The sequence below is a fragment of the Amphiprion ocellaris genome, chromosome 2 (assembly GCF_022539595.1).
Source record: "Amphiprion ocellaris isolate individual 3 ecotype Okinawa chromosome 2, ASM2253959v1, whole genome shotgun sequence".
Taxonomy (NCBI): domain Eukaryota; kingdom Metazoa; phylum Chordata; class Actinopteri; family Pomacentridae; genus Amphiprion; species Amphiprion ocellaris.
In genome coordinates, this window is record NC_072767.1 from 25,039,619 (window position 1) to 25,065,524 (window position 25,906).

Consider the following 25,906-nt stretch of genomic DNA (forward strand, 5'->3'; position numbering starts at 1 on the left):
TCTTTGAGTCCCTCTCTTTCCTTTTCTTGTAATTTTGTTTTCACTCAAACATCAGCTATCCTTGACCTACAACAAAATAATCCATATCAGCTGAGTGACACTGCCAGACTTGTACTTGTTTAAGCCCAGTAGACATTGTTTTTATTTCTTCTACTATCATATTAACATGGCTGTACTTGCCACTACTGTAGTACTACTGCTTACTTACCACAGGTAGTAACTCCTCACCTGTTCTGCAAGTCTACCCTGACCTTGTCTTTCAGGATGTTCATTCAGAATCATAGAAACTAAAAAGGACTCTCCTGCACGTGGCACACATGCACATGCCTTGCTCCAATATTTATGCCGGCATCTATTGTTGTAAAACATTTTGTTGCAAAGCAATGTTTTGGAGAACAAGACAATCCATAATTTATGACTCTTCACCTCACTGACAGCCATGCGACTGGTCAGAGGCATATTCATGATGAGCAGTTTCACACCTTTGTGTGTCTGCTTTCGCCTTTGTGCGTTTGAGATTATGAGAATCACTGAACACTGAAAGCTTCTGCTCTGCTTGCTTTGGGTTCATGTGCTTACTGTTTGACAGCGTGCTTTTCAAAGTGTCTGTGTGAAGCTGAAACAGAAATTAGCACACAGTATCCTGACACTGTATTTTGAGGACCTCTGTTAGGGCCTCAGGCATCAGCGCCCGCCAACTTCCTCAAAGCACCCAGTAACACAAAATAACACATTTAGCCACATTTTTCTGTAGCTGTCCACCCACTCCGAGTGCTTTACTTCATCACTGTTGGAGTTTTCTTGCAAAAAATGTAAAAATTCATGTTGTTGAAGACAGTTTTTTAGATCTACAAGAACTATATTTTTAATGAAGGGGAGACTCCTGTGTGGCTGTTAAATCAATAAAGCTTTAAGGGATATGGTGAGGTTGTGCAGGGAGGACGCATGGTTGGCAGGATCTTGGAGGAAAACGAAAATGGTTGAGGGAATTTTCAGGGTGGGGTATCACTGACTCACCTGCTGGCCAGTGACCAATAGGATGGAGCCCTCCTTGGCATGCACCACCTGCCGGAAGACGTGGTCGAGGATGAGGAGTTCACTCCAGCAGTTCTGCAGCAGCTTCATCTGGTCATCCACCTGGTTAGAGATACATAAAAAACACGCATCAGGTCAACTGTTTGTCTTTCCTCTGCTATACAGCTGTAACAACAGTCTCTGTGACTGAGCGTCATATCCACAGTAATGTAACTGTCATCAATGCCGATTGTATGTCTTTCATCATCCCCCGTTATTGGGTGTCAGGGCCTTTTGTCTCTGTGGAAGCTACAGTATATGTAAATGGGTTTCCGACTGTCAATGTGTAGAGTTGTGTGACCGTGTAAAGCTTAGAAAAACAAAGCCAAATGACATGTACAAACCGCACAAATCTCTCAAGTAATTAGCCGAAAATGTTAATATCCCAAGAATGAAACAACTGATAGTTCAAACTATATGCTGCACTTGAAAGTAGAGTCTTGCACAGAAACTGGTGAATAAGAAAAGCCTGTTTAAAGGCAAGACGTATCCCACTAAAAGTTAGTTCACAGTTGTGTCATCAATACTGTATTAGTTCCACAGGGTCTATGATTAAAAATTTTCTGAGCAGTTTGACATGTGACAACTGATTCCTGCAAATTTAGCTTTAAACAGTAATTTTACTGGTTTCAAAGTTTTGCCTTTTCCAAGTACTAAAGTCTGATAAAATGACATTATGACATCTTTGTATCATTTACCTTCTCTATCTGTCCTTGGATCATTTGTAAATAGGAAGCTAGTCTATGTATATATACTTGATAAACTGAGTTGCTTCTGCATCAGGATCAACTTTACAAAGCCCTGAACAATGTTTGTATTTGGTGGATAAAATCAGTCAGATTTTTGAACGCTTTAAAAAAAAAAAAAGAATGCTGCCCTTGAGAAATAGAGGTTTTATTCTAGAAAAAATGCTCATCAGTATGAACTACAAAGGAGCCAGAGGGAGCTCAAAAAATTAGAAAAGCTCCCCTGAAAACAAGATTTATGATTTTTTTGGAGGATGGGTCTCTCAAATATTGACAATATGCTAATTTTGCCATGCATTTCTACTTTTCTGTATCTTCACTTTCCCCATACCAACCACTATAAAACACAAGAGAATTACAAACCAAACCCCTTCCAGCCCAGTAGCCCCTAACCAGTGGCTACTTTTCAGCTGTTCCCTTATTCTTATTAAGAAAAATAATATTAAATAAAAGATAAAAGAGATACCTTCTAATGTTTCTGACCATGAAAAAGTAAAACGAAAGTGAGCTCACCCGAAAGTCATAGTAGAGTTCGGACGCAGCATGTAGTTTAGAGGCCTCAAACCTAAAAGCTGAGGCATCATGTCTGCCTTGTTAATATCACTAGCAGCTGTTTGGAGGCTAAGCTTACTAACAGGTCAATCACTATTGATCAGTTGTATATCATGGGCATTGTTTTTTTTCAACCTTACCTAAAGCTCAAAAGTCCCCTGTACACACTCTAAAGCTTTCTCATGTGAACCTTTCCACAGTCAGTTAAGCACTTTGCTATGTGCTTGATTTAACAATGTTGCCAGGTTTATCTGTTTGCTCATTGCCGGGAGTTTCTGAGCGATTCCACAGATGATAATGATTAAGTAGTCTGTTTTTTGCTTTCCTGCCCAAATGCCAGCCGCTGGCTCCCAGGGACCTGCCAGGTGAACTTGGGAAGCTGATACAGGTGAAACCAAAACAACCCCCTCCATTGTAACGGCGAGTCTCTTCCCATGCCTGACTGTGTTAATCATTACTCCACATAGCCAGACTAAAAAGGCCACATTGAGAAGGGAGGAATGAGGAAAATGTATGAGAAGTTCTTTCTTTCTCCTCCCTTTCCCCCCACCTTTTCCATCAATAAACATTGTCCTCTTTGTGGCATCATTGGGAATAATGTGTCTTTCTGAGAGCACGCTTGTGGTGATGTGAATGACTTTGCTGCTTGGAGCGTGTGAGAACTGCCCATGATGGCCATCGCCAATGTCAACCACAACTTCCAGAGTGAAGAATGTGGATCGATGTTACAACTTCGTTCCACATGCAGGTGCAGCATAAAGACACCCGAAAGGAATGTCTCTTTGTGCTGTCTGGAAATTGTACAGGGATCCATTTGTTGAAATCAAGTGACCTTAAGTACCCATTTGATGTCAACAACTGTAGCTCTGCCAAGAGACGTCACACACTTTATTACCTTGTATGACATGGCACTGGATGTGGCCAAGTCTGAAGTCTATTCATGGTTGATTATGATTGTTTTGACTGGTGATTTAGGACTGGTGTCAAACAATGTCCATTTACTTTTTAGGCAGACATAACAATAGTTGTGCCATAACATCGGCCTGGCAAAGCTAAATCACACACACAGCTGGAGGACGTGAACACTTAGGCTGCCTGACCACAACTGTCTATGAAAACAGCTGCCATTTAGTAGCTGTGCTGGCTCTGATTTGGGTAAAGTGTAAGTTTTACATTGTATGAGAACAGCCTTCGGAAAGTCAGAAGGCTGACTTTACATTCTAATTTTTTGAGATCCCAATGTCTCCACAAATGGACAGTTACCCATTTTTGAACAAATAAATATATGGTTTGTTTCCCGAAAAAGTCAATCACAGACAAAAAATGGAATTGCAAGAGGTGGCGTTAAAGCCCTGTCAACATTAATCACAGATGTATAGCAACTGAAAACCCATAGTGTTTAACCAGAGATAGTCTGAAACTCCTAACAGAAATAGAGCATCGTTTTCTGTGGCTACTATGGAAACATGTCATCAATTCAAAATCATGTTTAAATTTAGAAAACACTACAGGTAGTCCTGCATTGGCAGACCATTATCTAGTGCTGTGTGGAATGGTTTGATGTCTGTTTGTGTTTCTTTAAACTAATTACTGTAGTATTTGGAGGGGCTAAGAACAGGATGCTCCAATAGTTTTTACTCAAAAACATTTTCTTTGTTTTGGAGTAAAAGGAGGCAAGAACTGTCTTCAAAATAAACAATTCACTGCATGATCCTGGAAAACTTGAAATTTTCTGGATGTAGATTGCTGGCAATATCAAAGGGCATTTTGTAAACGTTGACACAAAGATAGTGGAAGAAGAAAACTGAAAAGCGCGGTCAATGGCAGGTTTATACCTACAGTCTTCATCCTTTGAGTCAGACTAGTGCTAAGGTGAATACAAAATTTCAAGTATATTTTTTGAGATTTTAACAGCTATTCGTGGGAGAGCAACAACCTATCTCCATTAAATGCCACTAAAAAAACTTTTCTCAAACTACTAAACAGAGAAATGTTAGGGTGAAGAAATCAAACATCTAACCAATCTTGAAATGTTTCGCGTCTCCCATTCATCAGTTCAGAAAAATGAAAAGAACAAAAATACTACAAAGCCTCTCTGACCTTTTCTACCATTTTTGACAGCATCACGATCCGTTTTGTCTCCTTCCCTATACATCTATTGTTTGCGGTCCCACTCTGGCAGATTCTCGAGCACAAAGCGAAAGCAAAAATTCAAATGCCTTCATTAAAACCATCAGAGAGCACGGAAGGCAGTCAAAGGAAAGAGTTTTCAATACTGTGCCCTAATCGTCGTCTTCTTCTTCTTCGTCTCTCCATCTGAGGATGCTGGAAGCACGTGTGAGTGTGTGCGTGGACAAATGGGTACATGTAAGGCCCTGCTTCATCAAAGGCCTCCGCTGCATGTCACTGGTGCTGGCAAGTGACGGGGTCCTCATCAAAGGCCTGTCCTCACTCTGCCTGCCTGGAAGCTCTTCCCTGACAAGAAGCCTGGGTCATCAAAGGGGGACAGCTCAGAGGGGACGACGACGGGCGATAGCAGTCCAGACTAGGGCAGGAGGAGAGCCGCTTGGAAGAGGGGGGAACTGGTGACAGACAGACGGGCGTGAGGGCGGACCAGGGGTTGGGGTTCAGTTCGCTGACCTTTTAAGTACCAGCGACACGAGCTGTTTCCCTGACAAGCTCTTCCTTTGCTCTGTCAAATGAACAACAGCCATGGCGCCTGATCTTACAAGATCTGCCGCCTGCTCGCCAAGATAATATGAACTTTCTGACATGCCATCGACGTCTGACTTGTGTTTTCATGAAGAAAAAATGGTTGAACATTATCTGTGCAGAGAAAATACAGTCACTAAAACACTGGCTGATTGCCAGTGACTGATTACAACCATTGTCGACTTAATTTAGTCACCATATGACGTGACACTACAAAGTTCAAATAAACAGCTTGTTGAATATCACAGGAGCAGTAAAGCAGTAACTCAGTTGTTTAATTCTGATCTCATCATATGGTCATGGAAATTTTAGATAACATGTCTAGTTGCTGACGGTTTCTAGCAATGTTGACTCAATAGGTAAAAAAGCTGCTGTTTTTCCTTCTTTCTGTGCAAGCATTTCTCTTGTCCCCATTATGCTAAGGCATAAACACACCACTTGAAACTACTAAAATGACATTCTTCATTGACAGACGCAGCATGTTTGAGTCATAGAAGATATATTTTGAGATCTGAGTGTATTGTTTAACTTGTTTCAATGCAATAGCAAATAATACATTTACATATATTTTAGACATTGCTGAAATTAGTGTCTTTTACGAGCATATATATTTAACTCATCATTATGCACATGCACAACACTATACTAGCCGGTTTGTTTAGTTTTATATATAAACACTTAATTATGTTGCTGGATGAATTACCCAGATTGACGAATTCTAATTGATGAATGAAAAGGTAGCGTAGGTTACACTTTGCAAAAAATAAGTGCATTACAAATTCAATCTTGTTTTGATATGTTTTAGTAAGAGTGGTATATAAAGTATTTCATTATGTTCATGAAATTATATTTTCTAAATATGAAACTTCAGAAATGTAATACTGTAAATGAGTTACTTGAAGGTCAAAGAGAGAATTTCTAGATTTTTCAGATATTATTGGTTGCTGAATTTTCCTTCAGATTTTAATTTCAAGCAGCATGACACTCAAGTCATTGAAATCAGAAGGTCATATCAGCCATTACATTGATCCACCACTGCAGTTAAATACTTTTCCTACCAGACTGAATACCGCTATGCTCACTTTAAACCTGAAATTCCACCAAATCCACCACAAATGATGTTTAGTCTAGCAGCTTTTAAAATACTTACAAATGAAAAAAATCACTCTATGTAATAGGTGTTTGAGTAAAGGTCACAATATTATTTTGTGGTTTAAAAAGAGCCCAGATATACCAACTTCACTATCCAATATAAGTTCAAGAAATAATTTATACCAATGTGCAGTAAATTAGTTTTCTGCTTTTGCTTCCAGTAGACACATCTGGACAATCGCAAGTCTCAACCTGTCCTTGGATGGAGTAAAACTCATTACAAGGGTTTAGCTTCTAAGGTTGATGCCCATGCAAAAAAAAAAAAAAACACTCCCCAGGAATTGCTTCAAACTGGCCTCAAAATCCACATTTAAGGCTACTTTTCAAGGTGTGATCCATTTAATATTTCAATATCATCACCAATTTTTGGTAAAAAAAAAAAAAAAAAAAAAGAGAGAGAGAAATTCCGAGCAGGAACTTCTACTTGCAGCAGCCAGCAATGAAAAATACATATCCTCCAAGAAACCAATTTAACACCTTTATGATCGTTCAGGCGAGTGGGATCAATGCCCGGATCAATCGCTTAGCCCATAGCTTTTGTTCAAAACCACTGGCTGAGATTAATGGGATTTTCCAGCGAGAGAGGTTGAAAAAGAAGGAGAGCCCGGTTGAGAGGGGGGGAATGGAACTGCCAGACAGGGAATGAGAGAATGAGAAAAGACTTGGGGGAAATTGAGAAAATAAAACATAGTGATTAAGAGCAGATATTCCCTCCTTTTCTGGGCAAATGTAAATTAATTGGAAATGGAGCATTCAGATGCTCGCTGACAAAAGTAATGTTTATTCATAGCCCCCTGCTAAGAGTAGAGCAATTATCATGGTGTGTTGAGTCAAAACAGGCCAATGTACTAGAATCTCTCCCCCCCCTTCCTTGTGGCCGGGTTTTGGTCTAGTGCCACAAGCATTGTTAAGCTTCATACGGTACAGTGGGCTTTAACGAGAGTACACAGCTGGATCTGATTTTAATAAGTAGTTCCATTTTTGATGTGGCCTAATGAACAGATTAATGGAATCTCCTTCTGTGGAGCCTTAATGAACGGAGAGAATTGTGTTTTTTTTTTTTTAACACAGAGAGGAGAACACACACATTCGCAGACCGTGAGTTTATCTGCCTCAAACGACTTGTACATAAACAATAGCTGTGCTTCTATCTTTCCTCTCTCTCTCTGCTGGACAAGTATCAATGCTGTCTTGGAGTACTACAGGTGAGATTTGAAGCTGACATCAATGCCTGTGCGTCTCTAGCAGCCATCCTTTGGTGCAGTCCTGTCTTGGCATCTGTTCGCCTTGAGCCAAACAGGCCCCGTATTCACCTGGGAACAGGCATTAATTTACCTAGAACAGCGCCTGTTGTTCTCAGAGTGTTGCAAACACTTAATTATGTCGTGCTTGACAATGTACTGTAGCTCATTTTCAGCTTAGTTCATTATTCTAATTGAGGAGTCTCAGTGTGAGGCACCAGCGATTTAATGTTGGTGATTTTAACTAATTTGTGGTTAATAGTTTCCATTGAGCACATGCAGCCCATCCAACGTGAGATAAAATCTTAATATTAACCTACATTATTGTCTTGCTTTAGGTAAAATAGACCAGCAAATACCTTTTTAGTCCCACTACAAATCATTTTTGACGGCCATAGCTTTCACAAGCCACAAATAGAGTTGCATCCATCAGGAAAAATAACAGACTGAGTGACAAAATCCCCAGGATGTTCCAGCTATGTGACCTGGCGGGAGGGAAGAGGTGGAGGAGATGTTTCCATGCTCCAAATTGCGTCCTGCTCTTCTCTACATTCTGCAGGAGTTGATGTGACTAAAAACCGCCGTCCCCCCCTCCTCACTTCGACAAAACCAGCTCTGGCTTATCATGGCACACAGTTCATTTGGGCCTCAATCCTGCGACTGGTGGGGTGATAAGAATGCTGGGAAAATGAGCAGGTGGCAGGTGGCGCTGCTTGTGGAGCGGGAGTGGGCTACACACTGAAGAAAGGAATGATAATACTGGTGATAATGTACTGAGCAAGTAGCTTTAGTGAAACTACATTTGTCAGACAAGGTTAAGGAATAAAGCAAGCAAAATCAATTTCTTGCTAGTCGTACACCTGTTGGTTTGTCGGACATTTGGCTTGACGGTTTAGCCAATATTTAGAATGAATGTTTTCCAGTGTGCCCGCTCAACAAAAATGATGAGTAAGAGCAGGACGAAAAATCCATTTCCTGTAGAGCAGAGGAACGAAGGAAACCAGACAACCTTTTATTGTCATACAAATTCCATTTTTGTCTTAATTTGAAAGGTCATCATACGGAGACAGACGTGTAACTTGGGGAGATCATCACATGCAACAGAGCTGTTGCAGTAATATGATATACAGTTGAAGTGTTGCATTCTAAAATTATACTGGAACAGTAGCTATTCAACATCCTACACTGGATTGATTGATGTTGAAGTCGTTTGTATGTGGTTCACCTCGCCTGGTCTGTCTGCTACATATGGTGGCAACTGGCATCCAGTCCTTTACTCTCCTGGTTTGCACACACTTTGTTATGTCTAGTTTGTCTTCCTATTAATTTCCATTTCAGCCATGCTAAGTTAACTTATTTTTAGTTCCAACTTATTTCTACGCTCCCTTTCTTTGTCCAGCCCCGTTGCCAGTGGGTGACACTATATGTATATCATTGCGTGAATGCCTTATCAACATTTCATGTCACTGGCACCTGTTTGTTGCTTGCGTGTATCTCTAATCCAGCAGATCAGGTAGTGGAGGATGCCTGTGGGTTTATCTCCAACTGAGCACACAGAAATCCTAGACTCTTATTATGTCTCTTAACAGCCATTGAGATGCCACAGGCCATCTGTGAGCTCAGAAAATATCACACAAGACACAGCAGGCCTTGCTTCTGCAGAAAAGTCTTTCTCCTACTTCGTGATAAAGGCTTTGAAAAGCATTTAATAATGTACCGGCTTCTGAAGATCACTTTAGACGTTTATATGCGTTATCCATTCATTTTGCAGTAAATCAAGTTTAGTATTTCAACAGTACATATTCTTTCAATGTACTTTGATGTAAGAGAGATGGTGAATGCTGGCTGGGCATTTAAACGCTACTTGTAGAAACAAAGTAAAAGTATTATGTGACACATTGCCTTAAACCTGTTAGATAACTCATATTTGCTGATTTGTACCGATTGTGTAGCTGACAAGAAACTCAGGTGTAGTCAAAGAAAGTCCTTTTTTCTCTTGAAGTTCATACTGCATCTGTCAGGGTAGCCATTGTTCACATCCTCTTTCCTTCTGAAAAGCGTTAGTCGAGGTGTTTTGAATGAGTCAGTGAGTGCGCTCACTGTGTGTTGGACTGAGAGCAGAAATGACTCTGTGAGAGTGAATGAATACTGTATTGTAGTGTTTGTCAGAAAGAATGCTTTCTGTGTTTCCGCGTGTGTGCGCCCACGTCCGATCGATATTGCCGAGGCACTGAGATTGATTGGTTCCCACGGTGACCGCATTAACGGACTCTGGAGGCTGACCTTTGACCCTGAGAACACTCCACATTCGATTGGTCGTGCTCTCTCCCCTCTCCCCATCTTCACATCTTCTCATCCGTCTACACATCCTGGCATTCTTCCTCTGGTCCCAGGCTTGCGTTAGAAAGGGAAAACAAAAGCCCAGTGATTGGACATGGCCTCTTTCTCTCCCTGCCCTCCCTCACTTGTTCTTTTATCCCATACGGCATGTTCCCCCCCCTCTTTTTTTTCATGTCAAGCTGAGAGGAAACAAAACGTGGGCTTAATAAGGCTGTCTAGCTCTGCCTGGGCCTCATCTCAAGACATACTGACATAAGGTCATGATAGATACATAACTGCATATTGTAGCAAATCTGTATCACTTGTGTGCTTGATAAATATGTAAGTAATAAATTAAGAATATCTCAAAGATGCCACACCATAAGAAACTTTATACAAAAGTTGTTAGAAGTAAAAAAAAAAAAAAAAAAACCAAAGAAAAGGACCGCTGTGCAGGTTATTAGCTTTGGCCAATATAAGCACACACTCACAGCCAGACACGCACACATCTGTGAGAATCTGAGAGAAGCGTGGCACCACATTCATGAGGAAGGAAAAACAAAGTATCTCTGTGGGCCCGTGTGTTGCAGCGGGAAGAACGTCTTGTTTTCTCAAGGTCGCCGATGATGGCAACAAACCCTCCTCGCTGTCTGATATCAGGGCAGGGATTTGAGGATGAACCAAGCACGGCCAAACTTTCCTATTCTGTTTTTACTTGATGCATAAGCATATGAAAGATAGAAAAATCAATAAGGCAAGAGAACGGACCAGAGAGGGTCCAGACATGAATTTCAATGGATCTCTTTTCATGCATACAATGTTTATTGTTGTCTGCTACAACTAGTCTGTTTACTAGATGTGTGCAAAGCAAAAAGATTTCCAGGTGATGGTGTTCGCAAAAAGGAGGTTGGGCTAACCTTTTTTCAGTGATTATATGTGAGTCAATGCAGTGTAAAACACAAACTCCTGAAAAAAAAAGTAGGTTATGAGAAAGAAATGTATGTACTGTTGCCTAATTTCTGAAGAAAGTTAATCCACGAGTGCATAGCTTAGAGGCAAGATTTCTTTTTTTTCCAACACTATTTTTCCAGAATACCTTAGAAGTAGGTAACCTACCCCCCACCCCACACAAACTCATACACATCCACACACACACATACGAAATCTCAGGGCTTAGAGCTAAGAAGCTATCAACTAATTATCAAAAACACAGCGAGGCCCTAATCAATTATTCACATGAACATTAGACTGCTAATACAGATGCAGCCCAGGGAATGGCATCTCCCAAAAGTAACCCTTCCTCTTTCACTCAAACATGCACACACACACACACACACACACACACACACACACAGACACACACACACGTGGATGCAATCATGTCAAGACCTCCATACTTACACAGACACACACATGCAAAATGCTTGACAGTAACATCCAAACCTGCACACACACACACAACTCCAAACAGCAGAGTTCTTCCCTTCCTGCACCTCCACTCTTTTACCTGCACCCCCCTCCTCCTCCATCAAATGCAGACAGATAAAATGCATGCATCCAGATATGAAATGAGCAGCACTGGTAGACTGCCTATCAGGTTCCTGGCTGGGTACTGATCATAGAAATGCTATTGATCCATCAGCAGCCTCCCCACAGATTCTCCGAGCACACACAAACACACCCAGAGCTTAATCTACCGGGCGATTCCTCGGCATTAAGCCTCAGCCATTGGATTTCCATGCTGTGCAATCATTATTTGAGCTAATGCCGCAATTTATGACTCGTGTGTTTGTGTGTTGAGTGTGAAAGGTAGGTGGAGGGGATGTATTACACAGAGGTGAGGAAATGAGTGTGTGTGTGTGAGCAGGTATGACCTCATTCTGTGTGTGTGTTGAGTAAAAACAGAGTTTAACGTGCACTGTATTAAATTATTGTGATTTTGTACTTGAATGTGCATATTTACGTGGGTTTTGATGGAACTGCATGAGTTTGTGTGTGTGGGACTAATACTGACAGACAATCGGAACTGAGTCCATAAGCTGTGTCTGTCTGTATGTTAAATGGAAAAGAAGACAAGAAAAAGCAGAGACAAAGCAGACAGCAGTCTGAAGGATTCACCCTTTTGTATTATTCAGACGAGTAGAGATACTCCTTCTTAAGTCTCTCTATACCCACAGACACACACATATGCAATATACCTTAACACACAGAGAAGACCAAAGCTGTTTTAAAATGCAGAGACTGAGCTTTCTGTCTGAGAGGGTGGGAGACACATATTCCCATTAGCGTTTGACGCTCTGGGATGGGTGTTTCTTGTTTTCCCTTGGAGGGGGGGGGTTGTAAGAGGGTTTCGGTGGTGGATTGTAGAGCAAACAGCTGTGAATCCACATCCAAATGTGGCACGGCTCCAGAGATCACTGGGATCACAGTCCTTGATGCACAAATTAAATATCTGAATTACCTAATTGAGTGTTTCCAGAGCTCTTGTGATATGTAAACCGCTGAACTACAAGGAAGATGAGGCATCAAAACCGCAATGCTGCAGAGCAGATGGGGCCCTGCTTCTCCCTGAAGTGCATCTCCAGGCCTTGTCTGACAGAAACTGCCACGACTGCATCTGGATTAGGAAAAAGATGTCTCTCCATAGCGCTGGAGCTGCAGGCCTGGTGGTGCTGCTGCTCCTGATGGGAAGTGCAGTGCAACATGTGGTGTATAAAGCATTGGCCTAAGGGAAGGTGAGACCGCAGCTTGCCACCTGAAAACCTTGTCTTTTTCTGTTTTTGTTCAGCATCGCTGGTTCATTTCTAGAGGTTTAATGGCGTTGTCGACACCTTTCTCAACAAGTCCCCTTTCAGCATATTTGGTTTATTGCTCGTCATTGTTTCAGCTTGCTTGAAAAGCCTCTTTTTATCCCCCTCTGAGGGGGCGCAATCCTAAAAAAACGCAGGCCTGTTATGGCTATTATTAGTGCCATGCCTTTATTTCGCATGTATGGAATCGTTTATCCGTGGCTCGTGCCAGGTTCACCGTTATGGCATTTGAGGAGAAATAGAGAAAGAGACTGACAGATTGAGAGGTGAGGAAGAGGGAATGGTGTGAGCGCAATAAAAAGTCCTGGTCGAGTACAAAAGAAATAAGAAGAGTAGGGGGAAAATTAAAACCAGCAAAGAAAAGAACGCCTAAAGTGGGGATAGGGAACAGGTGTCTTTGTCCTACTTTGTCGGCGGGGCTAAAGCCATTTTCTCGGCCGGGTCGCTGTTTGCCGTGCGGCCCCATTGAAATTTCTCGCCCGTCGTCACAACACAACCACAATGTCTAGTGTTACTCCTGTGAACTGCGAGCATCAGTCATCGGTGTGCAAATTCAATCACCCGCCTTACCAGTTGAATATAAATACCCCTCAACTCTTTAAGAAGTGTAAAACTACCCGGCAAGCTGTCGACTCTGCTCCACCACTGTCTTATCTATTGTCTCCTGCACCCCCGACCTCCCCCCTACAAGCTTCCCCACTCCCTGTCCAGAATAGACGAGCTGTAAATAAGCATCAAAAATAGACATTGGCGGACAACTGTTGACAGCCTGGTGACGAAAGCGGCAGACACAGTCGCAACCTCGAGGCAGGCTGGATTACATGCAGATAATTGAAGCCACGCAACATGGGAACATAAGCTTGGAGCAGTTTTCGTGTGCATCATTTTTGTTAACTTACCTGCCAAGCCAGTTAAAATGTTGTTTCATGGTGTAGTCTGGGGTACAAAATCTTTGCCTAAAGAAGTCTGCTATTTACCAAGCCTGAAGATACACACGACTTCATCGATGACTGTCTCTGTTTGTTCTACGTTTTTACTTTACACTTTTTACAGTATAAACATATATTACATGTTTAAAAAAACATCAACAAAACTCCACTCAATGTTTCACATAAATTGAATTTGAGGATATCTTACCAACTAATTGTTGTCTGGTGACATTTTATTCAGTTTTCAATCATACTACTTAAACTGAGCTTTACTGAAATCTGCTGTTACACCACAAATGCTCTAATTTAGAATATAAATTGAAATTTCACAGTAAAACAGTGTCACTAGACTTGCTTTGATACTTTACAAACTGTGTCTTTTACAAAGATGAAATTCAGGCAGCCATAAAAGAGGAAGATAAATTATTTGACATGTTTGCATAGTTTTGTGTGGTGAATTTAGTTTAGAGGTTGAGGGTCAGCGTGAGGCTGCAGAAGCCACACCTCGGCCCCTCTGACCTCCAGGAAACCCAATAGCCGGGAACTATTTAGACGCAAAATGCCAGCACTTCTGTCTGTATATTTACCACTCGTCTGACAACATATTGCCACCTTCAGCCACCCAGTGTGCCAGCAGATAACAATAGTTCCTTTTGTTTTTTATAAGGATCACTTCTTCTAATGTATCCTTTGCACCATCCTGTGATTGGGTGGAAAGGTTCCTGTGTAAAATGTAGATTTATCACGGCTCATAACTGTAAACACAGCTGAGAGGAGGAGAGGGGAGGGAGAAAGTTGTACTTTGGCGGAGTGTGTAAAGTGTTTGCACGCCGTTGAGTTGATTTGTTAGTAGCTTTGCCAACTAAATCAAGTCCCCATATCCACTTTGTTTACCCAATTTCTTTGTCTTTCATTCTCACTTCCTTTCCTTTCTATCTCTCTCTCCCGGCTGATTTGACTGACTGTTGCCAACTTGTGAAAGAACAACTGTGTTAGTTCGGGGGCCACCGAGGCTAACAGCACAGCCTAGTCACCTGCATCACCGTCTTAACAAGCAGCATGACCTGCCAATAAAAAAGGCTTTTACCCTGATCATCCTCAAACAAGACTTAAACACAACCTGCTCTTTCTCTTGCCGAATGCCCAAAGTGCTCACAAATGCGAATCAGGCTGTGTTAACTTGCTTGAAAATGAAAAACTACAGAGGAGGTGGAGGCAGTTTTTTGCTTTTCTTTGCTGCTACATCAGCAGTGGTTTGAGGAGGGTGGTGTGATAGTAAAAGACAGAGGCAGACAGAGGTTAAAAGAAATACACATCTCTTCTATGGGTTAATTAGGGGATGTGGAGACTTGATTCAATAATGTCCATCTTTAAAAAACTGCATGTCTCGTCAGTGTTTTCACACACTGAGTGGCCAGTTGGGTTACGTGATGAAATGTTGAAGAAATGAAAGCAAAAATTCCTTGACAGAAAGATGGAGTACAAGGAAGAGGACCCGATGTTGAGGACAGTTGAGTCTATCATTGCTCAGAGCTCTGTAAGCTTGTACTTCATGACAGCCTTTCATCCCTCATCAAAGCAACAAGTAGATGAGCAGACTTTGCGCATGCTAAAACCTCCCAACCCCCGTCGTCTCTTTAAAGCTGTCGCTCCTCTGGGACGAGCGACCTTAAATCTTCTCTTTTAACAAGTTTCCTGTTCTTCCTTCCGGCCTCCTGCTGTCCCCTGGGGTCGGACCTATGGGACCATTCCAGTATTTCGAATGACTATATCTTAAAGCTCAGTCTACAACCACCAGGGGATGTGAGCAGGACATTGGAAAATTTGATTTCTGTCAGAACAGTGGCTCCCTGCAGTCAAACAGCCTTAGTATGGCAGAGGCTACTGGAAAATGCTAAATCTGGGTATGCCGGGAAATAAAGAGTGATGCAGGGAAATAATAAAGAGTGTCACACTAAACACATGCCTTCAATTGTTGCACACTTTTCATATTGTCATTTATGCCTAATAGTTTTAGCCCTTTGCTGTGGGACACTTCACTGAGAGGAACACATTCAAGAGGTCCTACCTGTACCCTTCCAGGTACACAGGTACAGAACTGCCTCTGTTATGTATGATTTATGTTCTTCTTATTATTTTTTTTGACCCAACCATATACTGTGTCTTTAAAACGGATCAAAAAAATCGACTTGCCCCATTTTTCATAGTATTGAAAAAAAAAAGAAATCAGGAGGGTCGTTTTACAGTATTTATGAAAAAGAGAGAGTGATGTCTTGCGTGACGGTCAATAATTTATGAATGAAAAGAGGCCTTTGTGAACCTCCACCACCCGCTCTCCCTCCCGTAAGTATCCCCCAAACTCCTGCTCCTACCCAGTGCTACTGATCAAACAGATATTGTTACCACTAAAATAGCAACTTAAAAAAACACACAGCCGGCCATAAGACCTGCCGGCAGCCCAGGACGGAGAGGAGGGGAGGGGAGGAGGGGGACGACTCACAGCAGAAGAGGGGAGGGAGGGAGAGAGAAAGGAAGGAGTGCAGACAGGGGTAAAGAAAGAAAAAGAAAGAAAGGAATAAAGAAAGGAAATAAACTAATAGACAGATTTAAAGCTCATATAAATGACAATTTAGCCTCCTGACTACAACAAGTCTGTACGGGAGCAATGGGAGTGTGTGCTGTGTTGAGGGGGGGACACACACAATACTGTATGTGTATGTGCATGCGTGGGGTGGGGGTGTGTGTGTCATCTATCACTGGACAAATGCTGGGTGGTGGGTGGGGGGGTGTTGGTGGAGGCGGGGGTGAGGGTAGGTGGTGGTGGTGTTTGGGGGGTGGGGGGGGCTGTCGGCCAGAATGGTGCTGCTCCTCAAATGAAATAATATATCTTTGAAAGCCTACGCCCCGCGCCAGGCCCTGGGCCCATATATCAAGCCCAAGAGCGTCTGGTGGATCCGCTCCAGGCCCATTAACCTTCCACCTGTTCCCCCCTTACACCCCCCACCCTACCCCGCCAACCTACCGGTCCTCTCTTCACCCTCCTCTGTTGTCCTTCACCATGCCCCCTCTCCTCCTCCTCCTCCTCCTCCTCTTGCCCTTGGTCGTTGCCTCTCGCAGTCCCTTGTTCATCTTCCCATTTAACCCCCCTCTTCCTCCCCTTCCTTATTTCCCTCTTTCTGTCCTTCATTATCTCCTTCTTGTATTCTCTGCTTCTTTCTCTGTCTGTACCTGTTTGTCTTTTCTTTCTTGGTCAATTCTATCTTCTGTCTCTCCATCGTTGTTCAATATGTCTCTAACTCCACCTGTGAGTTTGTCCTCGCTTTCCCGGAAGTCTTTCTCTCTCTACGCCATTCACTCTGTCCTCCTTTTCATCTCTGTCTTTTCTGGAACTCATTCCAACTCCCCATCTCCTCTCCTCACCTCTCTTTCTACTTTTTCATCCCTCTTTTTTCCTCATGTCCTTCTTAGCACCTTCTTACTTCCCATCCGATAGAAAGCGAGCATGATATTGGGTGTGAGTGCATGTTGGGGGGGGGGGGGGGGGGGTTGTACAGCATAACCTGCAGAATAATTCAAATGCAATGGAGCAGGGACACAGTTACAAATCTCTGCCAACTGCGTGCGGCCGCCAAGCCCATCACACTCGCAGTTTGTCAGGATTGGGGTGTCGGGAGGGGAGGTTGTTGCAGGAGGTGGGATTGGGGGGGACCGTTGACCTCTGTGACAAGACATTGCAGCCCCCGAGGCACTGAAACTGTGTGTGTGTGTGTGTGGAGGGTTGTATAGATATACCACTTCCCAGGGTTCACAGATCACGCCTAAAACGGCTTATTAATTTCCACTCAGTTATGGGGTGTGAAGAAAAAAAAGAGAAGGTGCAATCCCCGGTCAACGCGGAGCTGGGGCAATACAACCCCCACTTATACACACACACACACACACACACACACACACACACACACACACACACACACACACAAACATGCACATGCACCTTGAAAATTAAACTGCTTCTGGATAGGTCATGGAAAAAAAATTGCTGTGAGTGTGCACGGCTGCGTGTGTTTGTAGAAGGAGGATAACCAAGATTGTAGAAAAAAGAGCCTCCAGTCTGAACTGGGCGGGTGGGTGGTGTAAAGTATAATTCCACCAAAGTAAATTCATGTAATATTTATGGATGTAGATGGAGGGGAGGTGAGGAGGGGATGAAATTATGCAGCAGGGTAGAGTGGGGCGCATCAGAGGACCTTACATTATTCACTCAGGTAAATCTATAAGTGGAGAATATTCAGGTGTGAGATGTGAACATCAGCTCCCCTCCTGTCCCACCCGAGGGATCTGTCATCCAGCCGTGATTGACTGACGCTCGGCTGCTTAGAGGAGCCGAATAAACTGGCGGAGAAGACTCGGCCGTGTAAATAATTCTTCTGCTTAAAATGGCGGTTGTTGCAGATTTTTGTAAATTTTTTGGGAGTATTTAAGGGCTCTTTTGAAATTTCAGGTGGAGCACAATTCAAGTTAAACTCAAGTGAACTCCAGCTCTGTTAAATCAAATCCAATCTCAAACTTGCTTAATGATATTTTCTGACAATCTCCACACATTTTTACTTTTCTTTCTAAGATGACACAATGGCAGTAAGGCAGCTCGATGTATTAGTTTGTAATTATTGCAATCATAAAATTACAAGTTCTTTGAAAATTAACATTTTATTTAGATTTTTTCTAATAAGAAATCAGCATTGCAGTGGAATTTCTTTAAGCCAACATGTTCACCAGTATTCCTAATAAAATGGCCTTGAGCAAGACACCATTGTGCCACAAAATTATTAATATTATTGCTTATTTTTTTATTAGAAATTGACAGTTGAAAGCAGAGGATGACCTGCAACAAAGGTCAACCTCCTCTCTCCTCTCCTCTCCTCTCCTCTCCATCTTTAATTTTCCCTCCTCACCCTTTTCCCCATCTTTCCTCCCTCTTCCCCGACTCTCCTCACATTCCTCTCCTCTGCTCATCTCTTCTTTCCTCGTCTCCCCGTCTTTGTTTCACCTCTGTTCGCCTCGCCCGTCCTTTCCTCTCCCCCGCCATCTGTTTATCCAATATGGCTGTCCCATCTCAGCTGGGAGCTTTCCCAAGGAACAAGACTTCTAATACAGTTCCTCCTCAACATAATGGCCCTCAGTTCTGCTTTTGCCATTCCCGCTTCATGCGGAGCACAAGCAAAACAGAAAAAAAAAAAAAAGAATAAAGAAGGAGACAAAAAGGCACAAAAACCTGTCTGGATCGCCCCTTCCCCTCCACATCAACCCCCAAAACAACTGTCCCTGAATGACTAAAATAAACAGCGAAGCCACATTTCAGCACGTCACGGGTATTTTCCTCTCAGCTTCTTTTTTATCAGGTGGATGGACTAAATTTATGTATAGCTGCACTGTGTTCATGGTCAATATTGTCGTCTTTTAAATTGATACGTCACCATCTGCGTTAAATTGAAGCAACATAAATTCAGATTCTTTTTGGAATTTAGACAAAATAACCAAAAAATGGCTAAATTTGAACTTATGACGACATTCTCCTCACAGCTGCTTTAAAACTCTGACTGTAAATGCATGGTTCCACTCTGCAGTAATTTGAGGCTGCTGTGTGGTTTTTAGGCAACTATTGTATTCTAGTGTCCCCCCCTCACCACCACATCTTGCAAACACTGTTTCTGTTTCGTGTCTTGGCATGTGTGCAGCCTTTTCCAGACTGTTTTACATCCGTGTTCCTTCAGCAACGTAAGACTCTTAGGAAAAAAAAAAAGATTTTTTTTTTTTGCTACATACTCCCCAATTTTGGTGTCAGTCCCTCAAATCCTATGCCTCTTAGCAGATGATCTGGCACTGATAGCAGTTTCTTTTTGGGAAAAGGTCAACATGGTAAAAGCAGAGATGAACAGCTGAATTCAGAAGGTAATATGTAGGTAATATGAAGGTGTATGACTAAATCCAACACTATGTTTTTTGGTTAGAAATGAGACATGAGAAAAGAGATAAACAGCTGAGGTTGATGAGGATACAGAAAAAAAAAATCAATAACGGCATTTGTCTGTAAACAGTAATGATAGCTTATATGACAGTATAACATATGTGAAGATGCATTTTTCTTTACTGCAATATGGCTGCACTCCAGCAGCATTAACACAGTCTATGTGATTAAAAGTCTTGACTGACATTTCCGTTTTTTTTCACCTTTGCATGGTGTGTGTTGACAAGGTGCACAAAAGTGCTTTTGTCCCAACACCAAATGCACATCCTTTTTAATTAAAGGCTGGAGAGAGGAAAGAGGGTGGGGTGGCTGTGGTGAAAAGGGAGTACAGTTAGGAAGGTGAGATATAAACACATGAATCATCAATAGTCCCGATCGCACTGCTAAAAACTCCTTTCCATTGTGTTTGCGGTGGGAGTCAGGTTAGCCATCGCTACACAGGAACAATGGAGGAGACGGTAGCACAGGACAAGCTACGGCAGGTATGAGTCACAATGGACACATACACACTCACAGTAAAGCTTTCTCATATTCAGTACAAACAGGAAGATTAGAAGGGGAGTTTTTAACACAGCTGTGGTTTCAGATTTAGGAAGGAAGGATCAAGAGGTAAATTTTTGTTAACCAGTAATTTATTCTCTGTCCTATCCTTGTATATACTGTATCTAATAATTTGCCCCAGTTGTTTACTTTATAGCCATACCTAAAACAAGCGCTTATTTCCGTTACAATTTTATCTTTTACAGTGGCGGTTTGATTTATTTTTACATGCCTTTACATTTCCCATAATACACTCTGACAAGTATGCCTAACAATACCATTGCATCCATGCTGCTGCATTAACTTCTGGTTTACTGAGTCTACTACACTAAATTCAAGCAAACACTCAATACCAAGCACTGCCAGTAGCTCTCTTTAAAGAATCCAAATGCATCTTTTACTGGAGTTGTGCTTTACCACGCACATACTGTATCTATCTGGCTTGCAGTTGGCACTCGGGCAGTCGGAGGGGTTCATGGCAGGACAGTGGAGGCCAGGGAGGGGAGGGTGGCAGAGCACCAGCCCGATGCTAGCAAATGTCACTGAGAGACAAACACATTTGTTTCTCCCCTTTTGAACACACTCGGATACACTTCCAAGCTGACACACACGTGCTTATTTATTGGATTAAACACTGACATACTTTTGTAGACATAGCAGAAACCATAAAGAGCATCCACACATTTGAATTTAAATACATGCTGAAATACAGCTAAAAATACAGCTGCATCTATTTGTATAAAAAAGATACACTGATCCTATGAAGCATTTCTTGAAACACACTGCCATCTGCAAAATGCACACCTTTCAACAATGAAGAAAAGAACGGTCATCAGACGTCAACCTATTCTAAAAGACTCTCGCTGTTTCTAAAGAGGAAATTACTGGCAGTTATAAGACGTTCAGCCAAGGCTCAAGGTTTTGTACACACGAGCAACAATCTAATCTTTAATATTAAAAAATATCAATGCACCCATTAATAAAAAGACCTACAGCTGCATCTTTAACAGTATTAATATGCTGGCAAACAGACGCTCAAAATCGAACATTAAGAGCTGAATAGATTTACCACACATACACATTAAAATAATTTCTAAAGGCACATAAGCCCACAACCACTTGCACGTTTGCACATGCACCTGTCTTCAAGTCCGTTAAAATTTTCATAAAATAACCACAAGTGACGGTGCCCTCAAACCATGCCAAAAACCTTCCCTCATGCGCCACTTTTTTTTCACTGATTTCAAAACCAGCGCACCAGACCTGCCTTTCTCTAACTGTCGATGTGTTAAACCAATCAAAGCCGAGGTAGGTTGGCAACGAGAGCCCACCCCAACAAGGTGTTAGAAATAAATGTTCCTCACGTCATGCTTCATTCCCAGAGGGAATGAGGGGGAGAAAGCGAGGCAGTGTGCCGCAATGGAAAAGAATAGGGAGTGCTCTTTAGAAGGTTCTCCTAATGGCTAAATATTTATGAGTCCCGTGACCGAGGCCAACTTATGGAAACTAAATCTTTAAACACTTTTTTGGCAGACGCCTCGCACACACCCTTCCAGCTTGGCTCCATTACCAGAGAAATTCTTTTGTTCTTACGGAGCTAATAATAGTGAGAGGGGCAGTGTGTTATGTGTGGCTGGTGTCTATGTCTTAATGTGGGTAAGTGTGTGTGTGTGTGTGTGACATGAAAGTGTATTTATAACTTCCTACAGCGGCACACTACTCCTGTGACAAACTTTTAATTCTGCCCCGCTTCCTGTCTTACTGGACCCCTGCTCGACCTCACATCTAATATTAAGATGTATATTAGCCGGTGATGTCGGAGGTCAAATGGATGTAAAAAACATTGTAGATTTAACTGATGTAACTAGGTAAAACACAGAGACACACGCTCTGTGTGGTAGGTAGTTTTATCTGAAGCGCCAGTATACATTTTAGCATCTATGGAGATAATATCATCATCATTCATATTTTCATGGTTGAACACACAGAGACAAAAACAAACTCACAAAGGAAAATTCACAGGGAGATAAAGTGGGGATGGCAGAGGTCGTGGGTGGGATTTCTACATAATTTGGTGTTGAACAGCGCAGTAGGAAACACATAACAGGCAGCACAAGAACAGAATAATAGCATGTTTACACACACACACTGCACAAATCACATATTCCCCAGCTAAAATCAGCAAGCTCAACTGAAAAAAAAAAACAGTTTCAAAATCAGAAACCTGTAAAATTCCTTTAAACGTGCTTTTAACATGAGCATCAGGCAGTCAAGAGAGCTGATATTTTGCTCACCATCTCCGACACTAATCTTTGCTCAGTAGTCCTCTACAGTAGCTGCTAATGAGAAACAAGCAAGGAAGAGACGACTATGGGGTGTGTGGGAAAAACTGTCAGAGCCACAGCTAGCACATTATTTATCAAACCCCCTTGTGCTTTAGATGACTCTTTTAAAACAGGGGAAGCGGGGCAAGTTCTATTATCTCCCTCCCCAAAAACTAGTGGGGCCTGTACCACAGAGGCAGGAGAGTTTTTTTTTATTTTTTTGTAACGGATGGGGATAGAGGAAGAGGTTTCTCCTGCTTTGACCTCAGGTCATTTTCTACCTTTGTAACAGGCACTCGGCTCAATTACTATTAAGCTCCAGAAATATGGGTAGTCATTAGGTAAACATAATGACAGCTCATTCAGCAGCAAATCAGGGAGTGACAAACACAAGTGGGGGAGATAATTGAATTAGGATGAGGGTGTGAGAAATAGAGAGGCTTCACAATGGAGCATAAATGATCATTCAAAGTTAATGGGCAAACCGCGCACAATTATTAGCCGTGGCCACACCCTACAATGAGCCTTTGTGTGCGTGTCTGCGTGTCTGTGTGTGCACCGTGCATGTGGGGTGAATGCAAATGCAGATCTCAAAAATGTCAATAGCGGGGACAGGGCTCGTGCTAAATGTCAACATGTGTTTTTCAAGGACACTTATGTGTGTTGTAATTGGCTCGGTTTTTTAATATTACATTTATTTCATTTGTTATTTTCCCCCTCTTTGAAAGCAAAATAATATTAAATATTTGGAAGAGATTTTTCAACAGGCCCCGGCCCATGAATATGCAGCTGAGCCTTTGGTGATGTGGAGTGAAACAAACACAAAAAGGAATCAGACAAGGGGAAGGAAAACAGGTGAAGCACAGACTAATCAAATGCCTTTCATGTCGCTCCGAACATTAACCTTCATTCAGAGCAAATAAAGCTGCGAGCATACAAACACACACCAGAAACTCTCCCTTGGGCTCCGGTGATGAATAGTAGCGGGAATTATCACATTTTACAGTGAGGCAGCGGTGGGCGGTTACCATTGGTCATTTAGAATTGACTGTGATAAACAGTCACAAAGGACACAGTGTTTAATGGGTTTGATTTTGTTGTTTTAAGAGATTTGGCAGACACATAAGCCTAATGAAAATGCTCTAAAAGAATGTACATCATGAATAGGTTAAAGAGATCTGAAATTTAAAAAGTAAAAGACAATTTGTTGCTCTTCTATATAAAATGGTCAGAATATCTCTGATCATCACAATTTGTGCCCAAATAGATCTAAGGAATATTTCAAGAGAGATGGTATTCAGTTCACATAAAAAGCCTCAGACTAGAACCCTGTTAGTATGAAATGTGCCTGAAGCTCATAGTCAAAGTTTTCAAAACCCATAGCAAAAATGTGTCATGCACAGAGTAAATACAAATGACTGCTGAATTTTGATCAGGCAGCGGGACAGACAGAGGTGGCAACTATGAGCAGACCCTGCCTCACCCCCCCCCCCCCCCCCCCCCCCCCCCCCCCCAGCCTTATGCACACTGTATTAGTGTTGAGCCACGGCATAAAAAAGGAGATTAAAGGTCTGCTGAAGATAAAGGATTGAACAGATGATGTTCAGGAGCTGTGTAAAGTATCGTCAATTATGGATGACAACATGGTGAAAGATTCACGACTGGAACAAAATACAGGATAATTTATTAAAGGCCTGTAGACTTACTGCAAATAGAATTAAAGCTTAAGTAGTGTGTCGTCATAGCTGATAGGAATGACGGCCCAAACTATGAAAACAATGAAAATACGGTTGTTAAAAATGAAATATAGGGAAAATAAACGTTTCTTCACATTCACACAAAAGCACAACTTGAACAGACCATGCACACCCACCTTGAGTTCTCGGAAGAAAATGCTGCTGCGCGCCCACTCCACAATGGAGAAGAGCGTTTGGTCGGCCATCTTGCACATCAGACCGAAGGTGTTGAGCTTCTCGTGTTTGCCTCGGCTGGCCTGCTCCTGCTGTAGATACGCCAGGATCTTGCCCTGAACCTGCGGTTCGTCCGGCTCACACTTTAGCAGCTCTACGATCAGGTGGGGGAAGCTGGGTGGCGAGCCCGACTGGTAGGCATCAACATAGGCGTAGCCCATGATGGACTCTGGCGAGCTGGTGTACGGGTCTGGATACTCAGACTTGATGGTGCGTGTGCCCTGGAAGTGTCCGTAGGCCGCCTGGTAGCCCTGCAGGCTGCCGGCGTGTGGCGGCATCGCCATGCTGACCGGCGAAGTGACAAATGGGCTGCGATCGTAGTCTGTGGGGGGCAGGGCGGTGGCGTGATGGTGGTGGTGGTGGTGGTGGTGGCCGGCGTGGTGGCCGGCATGGTGACTCAGTGGAAGGCCCTTGGAGGCTGCTGAGTGGATGTTCTGGATGGCGGAGGAGATTGTGAGGTCAGTGGGTACGGCCTGCATCACCTGGGTCATAGCCTCAATCTTCAGGCCGTTGGCTCGGATCAGCGCCTTCTTTTGCTGTTTGAGGGCCCGGTCACGTTTGTACATCGGGCCGAACTTGTTGCGACCGCCACGCATGCGGTCCGCCCGCACAGCTGACAGGCAGACACGTGAAAAAGGAGACAGGAAAAGGACAGAATTAGCTCTAAAGTACATGAAGCTTTGTCTTGTACATTTACTTCTTACATACAATACTGATTTTTTTTTTTAAAAGACATTCATGGTTAAATCGAGCAATGTCACAATTAATTCATGAGTATGATAAATCCATCAAGTACACAAACAGGAATTTCAAAACCTGCACTGAAACTACTGACATTGGTGAAAAAATAAGCCAAAAATAATTCAGACTAAATCCCCAAGATTCTAGTGTATGAGATTGTCCCGGCATGGATATAACACATACATGGTGTTATGAAGTAGAACTCCTCATTTGTAACTTGTATGTCGGGCAAAGGTTTTCCTGTGGTGATTACACTTGACATTTACCTGTTGACTCTTCAACCCCACAGATCTATCAGATAGCACTGTTACTCATTAACCAAAAACTAAAACTTCCATGAACAAATCTGCTGAATGATCATTGTGCAGCTGGCCTGTCTCGGTCTACCACTCACAAACTCTGTTCCTCAAATTTTTTATCGGTATAAAGTCAAAAAAATTACACTCCATTTTCCAAAATACATTTTTAAAATATTCTAAAATCTTTCAAAATGTCAATGTCAATTAGCAGAAACTTTTTCCTCTGTAAAATTCTAAAGGCTGAAAAAGCCTGACAATAAGTAAATTGGGCTTCTTTTTCTGATGAAACAAATATACCCATGATGCCCCCTGCCCTCCCCCCTCAGTGCAGGATCCTGTGGTGAGGATCACAACGAGTCTGTGCCGCTGGTATTTCTAATGAACGAACTGGGCACACAGTGGACTACGAGGACCATGTGTGATCTGGCTGACTGCTGCCATAGGGAAGCTGCTCTGCTGTCTCTCAGTTGGG

At 42.5% G+C, this 25,906-nt stretch overlaps 1 protein-coding gene across 1 annotated transcript in view; it reads right to left on the reverse strand.

Moving 5' to 3' along the window:
- nr5a2 (nuclear receptor subfamily 5, group A, member 2) overlaps window positions 1-25,906 on the reverse strand; it is a 69,439-nt gene that overhangs the window by 28,971 nt on the left and 14,562 nt on the right. Inside the window, exons 4-5 of the mRNA XM_023270638.3 lie at window positions 24,298-25,007; window positions 1,018-1,137 (exon numbers count right to left, since the gene is read on the reverse strand). Of these exons, the coding sequence (XP_023126406.1) occupies window positions 1,018-1,137; window positions 24,298-25,007 (830 nt within the window). The remainder of the gene's footprint in view (window positions 1-1,017; window positions 1,138-24,297; window positions 25,008-25,906) is intronic.